We start from the raw sequence: 17,511 nt of genomic DNA on the forward strand, positions 1-17,511 counted from the left end.
ACAAACTGGTTGCTCTCAGAGGTCTCAAGGACAGGGAGAACACAAACTGGTTGCTCTCAGAGGTCTCAAGCAGCAGGGAGAACACAAACTGGTTGCTCTCAGAGGTCTCAAGCACAGGGAGAACACAAACTGGTTGCTCTCAGAGGTCTCAAGCACAGGGAGAACACAAACTGGTTGCTCTCAGAGGTCCCAGCAGCAGGGGGAACACAAACTGGTTGCTCTCAGAGGTCTCAAGCAGCAGGGAGAACACAAACTGGTTGCTCTCAGAGGTCCCAGCAGCAGGGGGAACACAAACTGGTTGCTGCTGGAGCCTGCACAACTCCTTGCCCCCATTCTCCGGCTGCCAGCCCTGGCTCCTTCTCTGCCACTTGCTTTTATTGTTTACATGTTTAAGTCAATTTATCATGGCCCATCAAGTGGGGAATGGCTGCCCCTGCACACAAGCCCCTTTCACATCTCCCTCAGACAGCTCCACAAAGGCCACATTGATTGCAGCCCAGGCCATGAATAACCTCGCTGCAAATCGCCGCTGGCTGCCGGGCTGGGGAAGGGGACAAAGAAGCCTTTCAGAGCCATGGCTGCGAGGTGGGCACAAAGGAAACACCACTGAGACACACTCACAGTGCAGCAGGAACCTCTCTGCTCCCCACACACGGCCCAGGGGAGAATTCCAAAGAGATTAGAGCTCAGCAGGACTCAGCTGAAGGTTCCACTTGGCCATCTGCTGCGTGTCCCTGATGGGCACTTGCTACCGGTGGGATGGAAAGCCCCAAGGGAGCCTGAGGCTACAGAGCAGCAGAATCACAGCATCACAGTACCACAGTACCACAGTATCACAGCATCACAGTGTCACAGTATCACAGCATCACAGCATCACAGTATCACAACATCACAGTACCACAGTATCACAGCATCACAGCATCACAGTATCACAGTACCACAGTACCACAGCATCACAGCATCACAGTGTCACAGTATCACAGCATCACAGCATCACAGCATCACAGTATCACAGTACCACAGTACCACAGCATCACAGCATCACAGTGTCACAGTATCACAGCATCACAGCATCACAGTATCACAGTACCACAGTACCACAGCATCACAGCATCACAGTGTCACAGTATCACAGCATCACAGCATCACAGTATCACAGTACCACAGTACCACAGCATCACAGCATCACAGTGTCACAGTATCACAGCATCACAGCATCACAGTATCACAACATCACAGTACCACAGTACCACAGCATCACAGCATCACAGTACCACAGCATCACAGTACCACAGCATCACAGCATCACAGTATCACAACATCACAGTACCACAGCATCACAGTATCACAGTACCACAGTATCACCAAGGTTGGAAGAGACCTCACAGCTCATCAAGTCCAAGCCTTTAGCACAGAGCTCAAGGCCAGACCATGGCACCAAGTGCCACGTCCAGTCCTGCCTTGAACAGCTCCAGGGACGGCGACTCCACCACCTCCCCAGGCAGCCCATTCCAGTGGCCAATGACTCTCTCAGGGAAGAACTTTCTCCTCACCTCCAGCCTAAATCTCCCCTGGCACAGCCTGAGGCTGTGTCCTCTCGTTCTGGTGCTGGCCACCTGAGAGAAGAGAGCAACCTCCTCCTGGCCACAACCTCCCCTCAGGTAGTTGCAGACAGCAATGAGGTCTGCCCTGAGCCTCCTCTTCTCCAGGCTAACCAATCCCAGCTCCCTCAGCCTCTCCTCGTAGGGCTGTGCTCAAGGCCTCTCCTCAGCCTCGTTGCCCTTCTCTGGACACGCTCAAGCATCTCAATGTCCCTCCTAAACTGGGGGGCCCAGAACTGAACACAGCACTCAAGGTGTGGTCTAAGCAGTGCAGAGTCCAGGGGCAGAATGACCTCCCTGCTCCTGCTGGCCACACCATTGCTGATGCAGGCCAGGATGCCACTGGCTCTCTTGGCCACCTGGGCACACTGCTGGCTCATGTTCAGGTGGGTATCAATCAGCACCCCCAGATCCCTCTCTGTTTGGCTGCTCTCAGCCACTCCGACCCCAGCCTGTATCTCTGCATGGGGTTGCTGTGGCCAAAGTGCAGCACCCTGCACTTGGAGCTATTGAACTCCATCCCCTTGGCCTCTGCCCATCTGTCCAGGCAGTCAAGGTCCTGCTGCAGAGCCCTTCTGCCCTCCAACCCAGCCACATCTGCCCCCAGCTTGGTGTCATCTGCACACTTGCTGATGACTGACTCCATGCCCTCATCCAGATCATCTATGAAGATGTTAAAGAGGATGGGGCCCAGCACTGATCCCTGAGGGACACCACCAGTGACAGATGCCAGCTGGATGTGGCACCATTCACCACCACTCTCTGGGCTCTGCCCTCCAGCCAGTTCCTAACCCAGCACAGAGTGTTGCCATCCAAGCCATGGGCTGACAGCTTAGCCAGCAGTTTGCTGTGGGGGACAGTGTCAAAGGCCTTGCTGAAGTCCAGATAGAGCACATCCACAGCCTCCCCACAGCCACCAAATCCACCAATCAGGCAGTGCAGAGAGCACTTTGTGGTGCCAGAATCAAGGGGACCCCAAAAACCGCTTGGGGCAACCTTTCTAGGTGATGGTGCAGCTGAAGGGTGCTGGCTCAGCACCCTCCTGTCCAGCTGAGTCTGAAGACTGCCCCATGGAGGAGACTCCACTGCTGCCCTTGGGAGGTGATTCCAGCATCCAGCTGTGCTCATGAGGAAACATTTCCTTCTGGATTCTAGTCAGGATCACAGGATCAGAGGATGTCAGGGGTTGGAAGGGAGACAAAGAGATCAAGTCCAATCCCCCCCTGCCAGAGCAGGAGCATCCAATCCAGCTCAGGGCACACAGGAACACATCCAGACAGGCCTGGGAAGGCTCCACAACCTCTCTGGGCAGCCTGTGCCAGGGCTCTGGGATCCTTCCAGGCAAGAAGTTCCCCCTTGTGTTGAGCTACAACCTCCTGTGCTGCAGCTTCCATCCAGTGCTGCTTGTCCTGTGCCAGGGAGCAGTGAGCAGAGCCTGTCCCCTCCTCCTGACCCCCAGCCCTCAGATATTGATAAACATTGATTCAATCCCCTCTCAGTCTTCTCCAGACTAAGCAGCCCCAGGGCCCTCAGCCTCTCCTCCCCAGGCAGTGCTGCTGTCCCCTCATCATCCTCACAGCCCTCTGCTGGACTCTCTCCAGCAGTTCCCTGTCCCTCTTCAACTGGGGAGCCCAAACCTGAACGCACTACTCAAGATGAGGTCTCAGCAGAGCAGAGCAGAGCAGAGGGGGAGGAGAACCTCCCTTGACTCCCCAGCACTAACTTATCCCCTTCACCCTCTGTCTTTCTCAGAGAGGCTCTGCAGATGAACCCCAAGCTCCCCAGCTGCAGCCCCTGTGCTCCACCACAGGCCAGCTTCAACCACCAGCACCCTTCAGGAGGGACCAGAGAGTGTCCCCAGGTCCTGCAGGATGCACCTTGCTGGCTCCAGGGCCTGAGCAGCTGCCACTTCACCAAGTTCAGATTAAGGCTGAGCCTATTACAGTAGGATTAGTTTATTTTTGTCACCCCTGCAGCTGTGGCTGTGTCCCAGAGGCTGCTGAAGCCAAAGCCAGAGGCATCAGGCAGAGCAAGGAGCCAGGATTTGAGCTACATACTCCCTGCAGGTGCCCAAAATCAATCTTCCTGCTCTTCCCACAAGTGCAGCCTCAGCATAAGGCTCAGTTCCAGAGTGGGATTAGTTGAATTCCAGGAATTAAGAGGCAGAGGGATATGGAAAAGGCTTTATTAGGAACGTTTGAGGCACAGAGCAGCCACATTCAAGGGGCTCTGTGGTACAGGCAGGTTTAGCTCCGGCGTGCTGGGTCACAAGGCCCTGCCATGATGCCTTAAGCCAGATCAGGGAGGGGCAGGGGGCACTTTTTGGTGCTGCCAGAGAGGTTCTGCAGATGAAGCCCACCTCCCAGGGCAGCTCCACAGGCTCCTGGCCCTCTCCTCAGGCACTGGGGGCATACTGCATGGCCAAGCGGTCAAAGTCGTTCTCCTGCAAGGCAAAGCCAACAAGAAAATGAGCAGCTGGAGCTGGAGCAGCTCCAAGGTCTCTCCCAGCCCAAACCATTCCAGGAATCCATCAAAGCACCTTGGAACTCCAGAGACAATTCAGTCAGAGCTGCTCTGGTGGATGAGCAAAGCACTGCCACAGCTCCCCAGGCCCAGCTCACTGCTCTCACTTCTGTCTTCTTCGGCTCGATCCCTTAGCCCTTCACTGCCACCTTTGTCCTTCTTCCCCCTCCCCAGATCCCCTCTCCCACAGGGATTTTTCCTCTCTTTAAGCAAGGTCTGACAGCAACAAACTTCTGAACCAGCACCTCAGAGCTCTGCTGCCAGGAAGAGTTTTTCACTTCTCTACCACCTGGCTCAGGCCTCCCAGAAGCAACCATGAGGGATGGGAAACGTTGGCAGAGGGAGGCCATGGAGCTGCCCCCTCAGAGCTGGTCAGGTTGGCTGGGGAAGAATCCACTCAGGCATTGGTTGGAGGCCTGAGAAGTTCAGCTGCAGATGAGGAGCTGCTGAGTACCTTTGCCTGATACTCCTTGATGAAGGGGTGGGTTTTGTGTGCATCCCTCAGCTGGGACAGGTAGCGGTTGGTGACCTGATGGGGCGAGACAAAACGACCTGGTAAGAGGAGCAGGAGCCAAGAGGCTCAACAATCACATTTCAGCCTGTGGGGGTCACAGTCAGCCAAGACCTGCTGCTCTCAGTGCCCTGGATGTCAGCAGCCCCAGCTCAGAGCAGCAAGACCTCTGCAAGCCCTGCCCTTGAGAATTAGACCTTAAAGAGTTGGCTCAAGAGAAGCATCAGGGAGACCTCAGCTCACAGCTCCAAGGGATTTGCTTCCCTGACCTTTGCTTCCCCTGGAGCACACAGCCTTGCCAAGCCACCTCTGTTCCCACCACAAGAGCTCCCCAGAACTGCTCTGTTCCTGAGGAATCACAGAACCAAACAGGTAGAGAGAGAGCTCCAAGTTCCTCCAGCCCAACCTGGAAAAGGTCTCCTGGTTGGGTTTTACTTCCCAGTGGGAAGGCAGAAAGCCAGAGCCAGGGAGCCACAAATGCAGAGGTGAACCCTGAGCTCCAGCTTCTCCTTCAGCTCCAGCAGCTCCATTCTCTCCACAGCCTGTGCAGAACTTCCATCCCCACACACAGAATCAGGCAGGTTGGGAGAGAGCTCCAAGCTCAAACAGCCCAACCCAGCCCCCAGCCCTGCCCAGACACCAGACCATGGCACTCAGTGCCCCAGCCAGGCTTGGCTGCAACACCTCCAGCCACAGCCACTCCACCACCTCCCTGGGCAGCCCATTCCAGTGCCAATCACTCTCTCTGCCAGCAACTTTTTCCTCACATCCAGCCTCAACCTGCCCTGCCACAGCTTCAGCCTGGGGCCCTTCTTCTGGCCCTGGCTGCCTGGCAGCAGAGCCCAACCCCACCTGGCTACAGCCTCCCTGCAGGCAGCTGCAGGCAGCAATCAGCTCTGCCCTCAGCCTCCTCTGCTGCAGGCTGCACCCCCCCAGCTCCCTCAGCCTCTCCTCACAGGGCTGTGCTCCAGGCCCCTCCCCAGCCTTGCTGCCCTTCTCCAAACACCTTCCAGCACCTCAACAGCTCTCTGCAATGGAGGAGCCCAGAACTGGACACAGCACTGCAGGGGTGTCCTGAGCAGTGCTGAGCACAGGGGCACAAGAACCTCCCTTGCCCTGCTGCCCACACTGCTCCTGAGCCAGCCCAGGATGCCATTGGCTCTGCTGCCCACCTGGGCACTGCTGCCTCCTCTGCAGCTCCTCTCTGCCACCACCCCGAGCTCCCTCTCTGCCTGGCTGCTCTCAGCCACTCTGGCCCCAGCCTGCAGTGCTGCTTGGAGTTGTTGTGGCCAAAGTGCAGAACCTGCCCTTGGCCTTGTTCAGTCTCATCCCCTTGGCCTCTGCCCACCCATGCAGCCTGGCCAGGTCCCTCTGCAGGGCTCTGCTCCCCTCCAACAGCTCCACAGCTGCTCCCTGCTTGCTGCCATCTGCAAACTCACTGCTGCTGGACTCAATCCCCTGCTCCAGATCATCAATAAAGACACTGAACAGGACTGTGCCCAGCACTGCTCCCTGGGGGACACCACTGGTGCCTGGACACACCACACCCAAGCAGAGGTGCACTGGGGACACACACCCTGCCCACAGCAGCAGGCTGCTGGCTGAGGACAACAAACCCAACCTCACCTCTGGTGGTTTGCCCAAGTGCTGTGACAGAACAATGAAGTTGATGAGGGTCTCAGGGTGGCCACTGTCCTGCAAAGACAAGAGCAAGCAAACTCCTTTAGCTGTCACCTCTCCTATGCCACACCAGGCCCAGCCCTGCCACCACAGCTCCTGCCAAGCCTGCAGCTCCCTTTGCTGCAGGAGGAGAGGAAGAAAAGGGAGACCCCAACCATGACCTTCCTCAGTGGGGTTTGCAAGTCCAGCTCCTTGCTGTTCTGCTCTGCCCACCCTGGCAGCAAATCTGCCTGGCCAGAGCAGAGGGTACCTTGTCCAGTGCCTCCTGAAGCACTCCTTCAGCATCATCCCACTTGCCCTGGGCCATGTAGCAGGCTGCTTGTCCATTCAGCAGCAGGAGGGTGGAGGAGCATTTGTCTGCCATCTCTTGGAAGATGTAGTAAGCATCTTGGAGCTTCTCCCCACCCTGCCAAGGGAAGAGATGAACACCCAACAGTGTCAGTGCTGCAAAGCCTGGGTGGCCTTGCCAGGGGTGAAGGGGGCAGGCACTAAATTAGCAGCTAGGATGACAAAGCAGAGGATGGAAGTGTGAGAAGCAATGCTGCCAGCTGTTGGCACCTCCTGCCCCACAGGAGATCAGTGTCAGAGCACAGGTAAGAGAAAGGCAAAGCCCTTAAATGTCAAGAAGCAGTTAAATGATCAAAGGCTCCAAGTGTGCACTCGGGAGGGAAAAGAAAAACACTTCAAAAAGACTTCTTCAGCTGTTTGAGGTAGTGAAGGGTCCTGAGTGAGAGGTTTATAGAATCCTAAAATCAGGCAGGGTTGGAAGGGAGCACAAGGAGCAGGCAGTGCCAACCCCTGCCATGCCCAGGGACACCCTACCCTAGAGCAGGCTGCACACAGCCTCACCCAGCCTGGCCTCAAACACCTCCAGCCATGGGGCCTCAACCACCTCCCTGGGCAGCCCCTGCCAGGCTCTCACCACTCTCCTGCTCAGCAACTTCCTCCTCACCTCCAGCCTCACTCTCCCCACCTCCAGCTCTGCTCCATCCCCCCCACTCCTGCCACTCCCTCACAGCCTCAAAAGTCCCTCCCCAGCTCTTTTGGAGCCCCCTTCAGATGCTGGCAGGCCACAAGAAGGTCACCTGGGAGCCTCCTCTGCTCCAGCCTGCACAGCCCCAACTCTTTCAGGCTGTGCTCACAGCAGAGCTGCTGCAGCCTCTCAGCATCCTCCTGGCCCTGATGATTATGATTAAACATTTGGATTTCCAAAAGGTTCCAGCTTCAGGAAGGTTTCCCTATGCAGCAGCTTGAGGAGAGATCCCTTCTGGAAGTGAAGATCTCAAGGAAAGTCACAGAATCACAGAGTCAGGCAGGTTGGAAGAGACCTCCAAGCTCCTCCACTCCAACCTAGCACCCAGCCTTGTCCAACCAAGCAGACCATGGCACTAAGTGCCTCAACCAAGGGCCCAGAAGGGCTGCTGGAAGGGTGTCCTAACACCAACCCAATGCTGAAGCATCACTTTGGGCTTCACTTGTTTGGCTCTCTCTGGACTGCCCAACAGTGCCTGGCTCTGCCCCTCAGCTGTGCTCCAGGCTGGGCTGCTCTGAGCAGACAATTCCCTGTGGCCCTTGGGCTGCACTGACACTGCAGCTGCCTGCTCTGTGCCTCCGTGCTCGGGGAACGACTCCAGTGAGGCTGAGCTCTTCCCTCTGGCAGCTGCGGGGCCTGAGGGGCACAGCTGGGGGAGCCTGAGGAGCACAGCAAGGGGGGAGGGCTGAGGAGCACAGCAAGGGGGGAGGGCTGAGGAGCACAGCAAGGGGGGAGGGCTGAGGAGCACAGCAAGGGGGGAGGGCTGAGGAGCACAGCAAGGGGGGAGGGCTGAGGAGCACAGCAAGGGGGGAGGGCTGAGGAGCACAGCAAGGGGGGAGGGCTGAGGAGCACAGCAAGGGGGGAGGGCTGAGGAGCACAGCAAGGGGGGAGGGCTGAGGAGCACAGCAAGGGGGGAGGGCTGAGGAGCACAGCAAGGGGGGAGGGCTGAGGAGCACAGCAAGGGGGGAGGGCTGAGGAGCACAGCAAGGGGGGAGGGCTGAGGAGCACAGCAAGGGGGGAGGGCTGAGGAGCACAGCAAGGGGGGAGGGCTGAGGAGCACAGCAAGGGGGGAGGGCTGAGGAGCACAGCAAGGGGGGAGGGCTGAGGAGCACAGCAAGGGGGGAGGGCTGAGGAGCACAGCAAGGGGGGAGGGCTGAGGAGCACAGCAAGGGGGGAGGGCTGAGGAGCACAGCAAGGGGGGAGGGCTGAGGAGCACAGCAAGGGGGGAGGGCTGAGGAGCACAGCAAGGGGGGAGGGCTGAGGAGCACAGCAAGGGGGGAGGGCTGAGGAGCACAGCAAGGGGGGAGGGCTGAGGAGCACAGCAAGGGGGGAGGGCTGAGGAGCACAGCAAGGGGGGAGGGCTGAGGAGCACAGCAAGGGGGGAGGGCTGAGGAGCACAGCAAGGGGGGAGGGCTGAGGAGCACAGCAAGGGGGGAGGGCTGAGGAGCACAGCAAGGGGGGAGGGCTGAGGAGCACAGCAAGGGGGGAGGGCTGAGGAGCACAGCAAGGGGGGAGGGCTGAGGAGCACAGCAAGGGGGGAGGGCTGAGGAGCACAGCAAGGGGGGAGGGCTGAGGAGCACAGCAAGGGGGGAGGGCTGAGGAGCACAGCAAGGGGGGAGGGCTGAGGAGCACAGCAAGGGGGGAGGGCTGAGGAGCACAGCAAGGGGGGGAGGGCTGAGGAGCACAGCAAGGGGGGAGGGCTGAGGAGCACAGCAAGGGGGGAGGGCTGAGGAGCACAGCAAGGGGGGAGGGCTGAGGAGCACAGCAAGGGGGGAGGGCTGAGGAGCACAGCAAGGGGGGAGGGCTGAGGAGCACAGCAAGGGGGGAGGGCTGAGGAGCACAGCAAGGGGGGAGGGCTGAGGAGCACAGCAAGGGGGGAGGGCTGAGGAGCACAGCAAGGGGGGAGGGCTGAGGAGCACAGCAAGGGGGGAGGGCTGAGGAGCACAGCAAGGGGGGAGGGCTGAGGAGCACAGCAAGGGGGGAGGGCTGAGGAGCACAGCAAGGGGGGAGGGCTGAGGAGCACAGCAAGGGGGGAGGGCTGAGGAGCACAGCAAGGGGGGAGGGCTGAGGAGCACAGCAAGGGGGGAGGGCTGAGGAGCACAGCAAGGGGGGAGGGCTGAGGAGCACAGCAAGGGGGGAGGGCTGAGGAGCACAGCAAGGGGGGAGGGCTGAGGAGCACAGCAAGGGGGGAGGGCTGAGGAGCACAGCAAGGGGGGAGGGCTGAGGAGCACAGCAAGGGGGGAGGGCTGAGGAGCACAGCAAGGGGGGAGGGCTGAGGAGCACAGCAAGGGGGGAGGGCTGAGGAGCACAGCAAGGGGGGAGGGCTGAGGAGCACAGCAAGGGGGGAGGGCTGAGGAGCACAGCAAGGGGGGAGGGCTGAGGAGCACAGCAAGGGGGGAGGGCTGAGGAGCACAGCAAGGGGGGAGGGCTGAGGAGCACAGCAAGGGGGGAGGGCTGAGGAGCACAGCAAGGGGGGAGGGCTGAGGAGCACAGCAAGGGGGGAGGGCTGAGGAGCACAGCAAGGGGGGAGGGCTGAGGAGCACAGCAAGGGGGGAGGGCTGAGGAGCACAGCAAGGGGGGGAGGGCTGAGGAGCACAGCAAGGGGGGAGGGCTGAGGAGCACAGCAAGGGGGGAGGGCTGAGGAGCACAGCAAGGGGGGAGGGCTGAGGAGCACAGCAAGGGGGGAGGGCTGAGGAGCACAGCAAGGGGGGAGGGCTGAGGAGCACAGCAAGGGGGGGGAGGCCGAGGAGCACAGCAAGGGGGGGGGAGGCCGAGGAGCACAGCAAGGGGGGGGAGGCCGAGGAGCACAGCAAGGGGGGGGAGGCCGAGGAGCACAGCAAGGGGGGGGAGGCCGAGGAGCACAGCAAGGGGGGGGAGGCCGAGGAGCACAGCAAGGGGGGGGAGGCCGAGGAGCACAGCAAGGGGGGGGAGGCCGAGGAGCACAGCAAGGGGGGGGAGGCCGAGGAGCACAGCAAGGGGGGGGAGGCCGAGGAGCACAGCAAGGGGGGGGAGGCCGAGGAGCACAGCAAGGGGGGGGAGGCCGAGGAGCACAGCAAGGGGGGGGGAGGCCGAGGAGCACAGCAAGGGGGGGGAGGCCGAGGAGCACAGCAAGGGGGGGGAGGCCGAGGAGCACAGCAAGGGGGGGGAGGCCGAGGAGCACAGCAAGGGGGGAGGGCTGAGGAGCACAGCAAGGGGGGGGCTGAGGAGCACAGCAAGGGGGGGGGCTGAGGAGCACAGCAAGGGGGAGGGCTGAGGAGCACAGCAAGGGGGGGGGGCGAGGAGCACAGCAAGGGGGGGCTGAGGAGCACAGCAAGGGGGGGGGGGCTGAGGAGCACAGCAAGGGGGGAGGGCTGAGGAGCACAGCAAGGGGGGAGGGCTGAGGAGCACAGCAAGGGGGGAGGGCTGAGGAGCACAGCAAGGGGGGAGGGCTGAGGAGCACAGCAAGGGGGGAGGGCTGAGGAGCACAGCAAGGGGGGAGGGCTGAGGCCACCAATCAGTTCTGTAGGAAAGGGGAGAGGCCCCGAAGGCCCCGAGCCCTGCAGGCCTCTCTGCAGGCAGGGTGTGAGCAGGGCAGTGAGGAAGAGGCCTGCAGGCCCAGGGGCAGCTCAGACACTCACCGTGGCCAGATTGACCCAGGCTGTGGCCAGCTGGGTGAGGGTCGCATCCTCGTCCTGCTCCTGCATCTTCTTCAGTTCCTTGCTGCAGAAGCAGAAGTGGGAGTCAGAGAGCAGGCAGCAAAGCAGCTCCCTGCAGCTCAGCCCCAAAGGCTGCAGCTTCCCCTCTCAGCTCCTGCAGTGCTGGAGCAGAGCAGCCCCAGCAGGCTAAGCACAGCCCCTCTGAAAGAAGCTGGGGAAGGTCTCCTGGTTGGGTTTTACTTCCCAGTGGGAAGGCAGAAAGCCAGAGCCAGGGAGCCACAAATGCAGAGGTGAACCCTGAGCTCCAGCTCCTCCTTCAGCTCCAGCAGCTCCATTCTCTCCACAGCCTGTGCAGAACTTCCATCCCCACACACAGAATCAGGCAGGTTGGCAGAGAGCTCCAAGCTCCAACAGTCCAACCCAGCCCCCAGCCCTGCCCAGCCACCAGACCATGGCACTCAGTGCCCCAGCCAGGCTTGGCTGCAACACCTCCAGCCACAGCCACTCCACCACCTCCCTGGGCAGCCCATTCCAGTGCCAATCACTCTCTCTGCCAGCAACTTCCTCCCCACATCCAGTCTCAACCTGTCCTGCCACAGCTTCAGCCTGGGGCCCCTTCTTCTGGCCCTGGCTGCCTGGCAGCAGAGCCCAACCCCACCTGGCTACAGCCTCCCTGCAGGCAGCTGCAGGCAGCAATCAGCTCTGCCCTGAGCCTCCTCTGCTGCAGGCTGCACCCCCCCAGCTCCCTCAGCCTCTCCTCACAGGGCTGTGCTCCAGCCCCCCCCCCAAGCTCTGTTGCACACAGAGCTGCTGAGGCCATGGCAGGGGGTAAGATGCTGTGCCCTGGGGCAGGTTGGTGATGAGAATTTCCCCCTCGAGGCCCAGCCCACCAAAGCAGCTGTAGGAAGCAAAAGGACACAAACCTACCGGGCCAGATCGAGCCTGTCAAGCTTCAGGAGGATCTGGATCATCATGGCTGTGCTGCAAGGAACAAAAGCAAAGTGATTTCCACAGCTGCAGACTTGCCACATGGCCTGGGAGCCTGCTGCTCAGCAGAGAGGTGCTGCCAGTGCCCAGGAACCAAGAGAGCAGGAGCTGGAAGAGGGCAACCTGCTCTGAGCTCCACATGCTCCTCGCTGTAAGGACACAGTGCTCAGCTCAGCAGCTCTGGACTCAGATGGATCAATAACTCAGGTTCTTAAGCTCCACAGGGGAGCAATAGGATGGAGCAGGAGGAGCAGCAAATCACTTACTGCCTCGAAGGCAAACCTCTAAGGAGTTCTCAATGGTTTCAAGGCTTTCAGAGATCAGCCAGAGCTCAGGCAGCTCCCAGAGGCCAAGAGCAAGGGTTCACAGTCAGCCAAGACCTGCTGCTCTCAGTGCCCTGAATGTCAGCAGCCCCAGCTCAGACCAGCAAGACCTCTGCAAGTCCTGCCCTTGAGAATTAGACCTTAAAGAGTTGGCTCAAGAGAAGCATCAGGGAGACCTCAGCTCACAGCTCCAAGAGATTTGCTTCCCTGACCTTTCCTCCCCCTGGAGCACACAGTCTTGCCAAGCTACCTCTGTTCCCACCACAAGAGCTCCCCAGAACTGCTCTGTTCCTGAGGAATCACAGAACAGAGCAGGTTGGCAGAGAGCTCCAAGCTCCAACAGCCCAACCCAGCCCCCAGCCCTGCCCAGCCACCAGACCATGGCACTCAGTGCCCCAGCCAGGCTTGGCTGCAACACCTCCAGCCACAGCCACTCCACCACCTCCCTGGGCAGCCCATTCCAGTGCCAATCACTCTCTCTGCCAGCAACTTCCTAACAACATCCAGCCTCAACCTGCCCTGCCACAGCTTCAGCCTGGGGCCCCTTCTTCTGGCCCTGGCTGCCTGGCAGCAGAGCCCAACCCCACCTGGCTACAGCCTCCCTGCAGGCAGCTGCAGGCAGCAATCAGCTCTGCCCTCAGCCTCCTCTGCTGCAGGCTGCACCCCCCCAGCTCCCTCAGCCTCTCCTCACAGGGCTGTGCTCCAGGCCCCTCCCCAGCCTTGCTGCCCTTCTCCAAACACCTTCCAGCACCTCAACAGCTCTCTGCAATTCAGGAGCCCACAACTGGACACAGCACTGCAGGGGTGGCCTGAGCAGTGCTGAGCACAGGGGCACAAGAACCTCCCTTGTCCTGCTGCCCACACTGCTCCTGAGCCAGCCCAGGATGCCATTGGCTCTCTTGGCCACCTGGGCACACTGCTGCCTCATCTCCAGCTACTCTCTATCAGTACCCCCAGGGCCCTTTCCTCCTGGCTGCTCTCAGCCACTCTGGCCCCAGCCTGTAGTGCTGCTTGGGGTTGTTGTGACCAAAGTGCAGAACCTGCCCTTGGCCTTGTTCAGTCTCATCCCCTTGGCCTCTGCTCACCCATCCAGCCTGGCATGGTGCCCTCTGCAGGGCTCTGCTACCCTCCAACAGCTCCACAGCTGCTCCTAGCTTGCTGTCATCTGCAAACTCACTGCTGCTGGACTCAATCCCCTGCTCCAGATCATCAATAAAGACACTGATCAGGACTGTGCCCAGCACTGCTCCCTGGGGGACACCACTGGTGCCTGGACACACCACACCCAAGCAGAGGTGCACTGGGGACACACACCCTGCCCACAGCAGCAGGCAGCAGGCTGAGGACAACAAACCCAACCTCACCTCTGGTGGTTTGCCCAAGTGCTGTGACAGAACAATGAAGCTGGTGAGGGCCTCAGGGCGGCCACTGTCCTGCGCAGAACCCTGCACTTGGCCTTGTTCAATCTCATCCCACTGCAAATCACTTAATGCCTCCAAGGCAAACCTCTAAGGAGCTCTCAATGGTTTGAAGGCTTTCAGAGCTCAGGCAGCTCCCTGTGGGCAAGGCTTGGCTGTGCTGCCAGCCTGGGCTGCACTCACCACTCCAGGCTGTCTCCCTGGTGCAGGGTGCGCAGGGCTGCGTCGGGGTTCTTGTCGTGGAAGTAGATGGAAGCAGCCATCAGCAGGAAGGTTGTGTTGGTCACATCAACACTTTTGGCCATTTTCTTATCCAGCTCAGCAACAATTGCATCCCTGTGGAGAGCAAAGGGCAGAGAATGTAGTGATTGGTTGAGGATGAAGATGCTCAGAGGGCTGAGGCAGCTCTGCTATGGGCTGGGCGGGAAGAGAGCTTTAAAGGTCATCCAGACCAACCCCACTGCAGGCAGCAGTGACAGCCCCAGGCAGAGCAGGATGCTCAGAGCCCCCAAACAGCCTGAGCAGGAATGGTGTCAGGGATCACAGAATCAGTCAGGGTTGGAAGGTTGCTAAGCCCTCAGGTTGTGTCTTGTCTTCTCCTCCAGCAGTGGAGGAAGCTGATGGTGCTGTGGGTGAGGATTCTTCATCAGCAGGCAGGATGAGCAAGAGGTGTTTGTGTCACAGAGCCAGACCCTGCCCAGCAGAAGCCTGAGCTGCTCCCCTGGAATCAGGCAGGGTTGGAAGGGAGCACAAGGAGCAGGCAGTGCCAAGCCCTGCCATGCCCAGGGACACCCTACCCTAGAGCAGGCTGCACACAGCCTCAGCCAGCCTGGCCTCAAACACCTCCAGCCATGGGGCCTCAACCACCTCCCTGGGCAGCCCCTGCCAGGCTCTCACCACTCTCCTGCTCAACAACTTCCTCCTCACCTCCAGCCTCACTCTCCCCACCTCCAGCTCTGCTCCATTCCCTCCACTCCTGCCACTCCTTCACAGCCTCCAAAGTCCCTCCCCAGCTTTTTTGGAGCCCCCTTCAGGTCCTGGCAGGCCACAAGAAGGTCACCTGGGAGCCTCCTCTGCTCCAGCCTGCACAGCCCCAACTCTTTCAGGCTGTGCTCACAGCAGAGCTGCTGCAGCCTCTCAGCATCCTCCTGGCCCTGCTCTGGACACTCTCCAGCATCTCCACAGCCCTCTTGGCCCAGGGGCTCCAGAGCTGGATGCAGGACTCCAGGTGGGGTCTCAGCAGAGCACAGCAGAGGGGCAGAATCCCCTCCCTGGCCCTGCTGGCCACACTGCTGCTGCTGCAGCCCAGGCTCTGCTTGGCTCTCTGGGCTGCAAGTGCACACTGCTGGCTCCTGCTGAGCTTCTCCTCCAGCAGCACCCCCAAGTGCCTCTGCTCAGGGCTGCTCTGCAGCCTGGCACTGCCCAGCCTGGATTGGTGCTTGGGCAGGGGCAGCTCTCACCTTTCTGGGCACCATCCCCTACATCAAAAACTTCTCCCTTAGGTCTGGGCTGACTCTTTCCTAAATCCAGCTCTGATGTCAGCACCCAACCCTCAGTGCATGGTGCTGGGAGCAGGCTGAGCCCTGGGGGGATCCAGACAAGCAGCCCTGGCACAGTGCAGGGTGGTGAGGAGCTGCAGGTGGTTCTGGCCCCTTGGCCTCCTGCTCAGGAGCAGGAGGATTGCTGTGAGACCAGGGAGGGGACATAGGCAGGAGCAGCTCTGCTATGGGCACAGGCTGGGAGAGTTTGGGGCTCTGCAGCGTGGAGAGGAGAAGGCTTTGAGGAGACCTTGGAGTGACCTTCCAGGATCTGAAGGGGGCAACAGGAGGGCTGGGAAGAGACTATTGACAAGGGCTTGTAATGAGAGGAGGAGGAGGAATGGGTTTGGAGTGGCAGAGGGGAGATTGAAAGTGGATGTTAGGAAGAAGTTGTTGGCAGGGAGGGTGGTGAGACACTGGCACAGGTTTGCCCAGGGAGGTTGTGGAGCACAGAAGCACCCAATGTGATCAAAGATCACATTGGGTGCTTCTGTGCTCCACAACCTCCCTGAAGGTGTTCAGCACCAGGCTGGATGAGACCTTGAGCAACCTGTTCTAGTGGGAGGTGTCCCTGCCTATGGCAGGAAGCTTGCACCTGGCTGAGTTTGGAGCTCCCTTCCACCCTCAACCATTCCATAATTTGGATGTGTTTTGGTATTAAAAGGTTCTTGCCCAATTCTGATCTACTCTGAGCCTAGAGAAATGACAGCAGAAGAAGAAGGGTTTGGCAGGAAGCTTTGCAGGAGGGAAAGTGTTAGGCAGGGTTGGAGTTCCAGCCTGTTCTCAGACTTACCTCTGACTCTCATTTGAAAGATACTCTGCAAACATCCTCACTGCCTGGAGCTCAGGACAAGCATTGCCTTTAATTTCATCCAGGACCACACCATATTTTCTCTGTTGAAGGCAAGAAAGGAAAAGTCTGGAACTTAGGGATGCTTCAGGAGGCAGGAAGTGATTGGTTATGGCCTCAAACCTCAAGCAGAACAAGGAAAGACAAATTCCTCCTCCCTGCCTCACAATCTGCTCCACAACCACCACGTTTTATGACCCCCCCAAAAAGGACAAAGTGGCCCAAACATCACTTTAGAATCATAGAATCAACCAGGTTGGAAGAGACATCCAGGCCAACCTATCCTCCAGCCCTATCCAGTCAACCAGACCATGGCACTCAGTGCCCCAGCCAGGCTTGGCTGCAACACCTCCAGCCACAGCCACTCCACCACCTCCCTGGGCAGCCCATTCCAGTGCCAATCACTCTCTCTGCCAGCAACTTCCTAACAACATCCAGCCTCAACCTGCCCTGCCACAGCTTCAGCCTGGGGCCCCTTGCTCTGGCCCTGGCTGCCTGGCAGCAGAGCCCAACCCCACCTGGCTACAGCCTCCCTGCAGGCAGCTGCAGGCAGCAATCAGCTCTGCCCTCAGCCTCCTCTGCTGCAGGCTGCACCCCCCCAGCTCCCTCAGCCTCTCCTCACAGGGCTCTGCTCCAGGCCCCTCCCCAGCCTTGCTGCCCTTCTCTGGACACCTTCCAGCACCTCCACAGCTCTCTGCAATGCAGGAGCCCAGAACTGGACACAGCACTGCAGGGGTGGCCTGAGCAGTGCTGAGTACAGGGGCACAAGAACCTCGCTTGTCCTGCTGCCCACACTGCTCCTGAGCCAGCCCAGGATGCCATTGGCTCTGCTGCCCACCTGGGCACTGCTGCCTCCTCTTCAGCCTACTATCTACCAGCACCCCCAGGTCCCTTTCCTCCTGTCTGCTTTCCAGCCACTCTGTCCCCAGCCTGTAGTGCTGCTTGGAGTTGTTGTGGCCAAAGTGCAGAGGTCTCATCAGGTCACCCCAAGGCTGCAGACAGCACAGGGCCTTTGCAGTGGCAAGCACTGCAGTGGGCTCCAGAGCTGCAGCAGGAGTTAGCCACTCACTGTGTGACTCTATTCAGAGGGCTCAGTCTCACAACCTCCTGGCCTCCAGCTCCACTGTGATGGTTTGGGTGTTCCCTGCACCCTCACACTGAAGAGCATCACCCAGAACAGACTCAGCCTCTGGGAATCACAGAATGGAGCTTTATACTCACAGCTTAGCAGAGGATACAAGCAGGCAAGAGACAGAAACAGACAGGGTAAGACAGAGACACAGCAGCCCTGCCAGAAAGCTGAGGGCCCAGCAGGGGCTCCCAAACGCCCTTCTGCCTCACCCCAGGCTTTGCCTTGTGTTCAAGGTGAGGTCGGAGGCTTGGCCAGGGGGGTTAGGGAGCAGAGGGGCGGG

The 17,511-nt window shown here is 59.7% G+C and overlaps 1 protein-coding gene across 1 annotated transcript; it reads right to left on the minus strand.

The window, feature by feature from the left end:
* Positions 1-3,772: 3,772 nt before the first annotated feature.
* Positions 3,773-16,141, minus strand: COPE (COPI coat complex subunit epsilon). The gene is made up of 8 exons (XM_064175263.1): positions 16,043-16,141; positions 13,895-14,047; positions 11,911-11,964; positions 10,966-11,047; positions 6,566-6,721; positions 6,262-6,330; positions 4,579-4,653; positions 3,773-4,044 (listed from the first exon to the last, which is right to left on the minus strand). The coding sequence occupies exons 1-8, from the start codon at positions 16,075-16,077 to the stop codon at positions 3,997-3,999; spliced, it is 672 nt and encodes a 223-aa protein (XP_064031333.1). The 5' UTR covers positions 16,078-16,141; the 3' UTR covers positions 3,773-3,996.
* Between the last annotated feature and the right edge of the window lie 1,370 nt (positions 16,142-17,511).

This window comes from Pogoniulus pusillus, chromosome 41, assembly GCF_015220805.1.
Source record: "Pogoniulus pusillus isolate bPogPus1 chromosome 41, bPogPus1.pri, whole genome shotgun sequence".
In the NCBI taxonomy this organism is placed as follows: domain Eukaryota; kingdom Metazoa; phylum Chordata; class Aves; order Piciformes; family Lybiidae; genus Pogoniulus; species Pogoniulus pusillus.

Excerpts from the sequence above, each read along its gene's own strand:
- COPE (XM_064175263.1), bottom strand. The coding sequence starts at position 16,077 with ATGTTTGCAGAGTATCTTTCAAATGAGAGTCAGAG. Across the intron at positions 11,048-11,910 it reads GACAGGCTCGATCTGGCCCG|CAAGGAACTGAAGAAGATGC; the intron begins GTAGGTTTGTGT and ends CTGCTTCTGCAG. Across the intron at positions 4,654-6,261 it reads ACTTGGGCAAACCACCAGAG|GTCACCAACCGCTACCTGTC; the intron begins GTGAGGTTGGGT and ends TCGCCCCATCAG.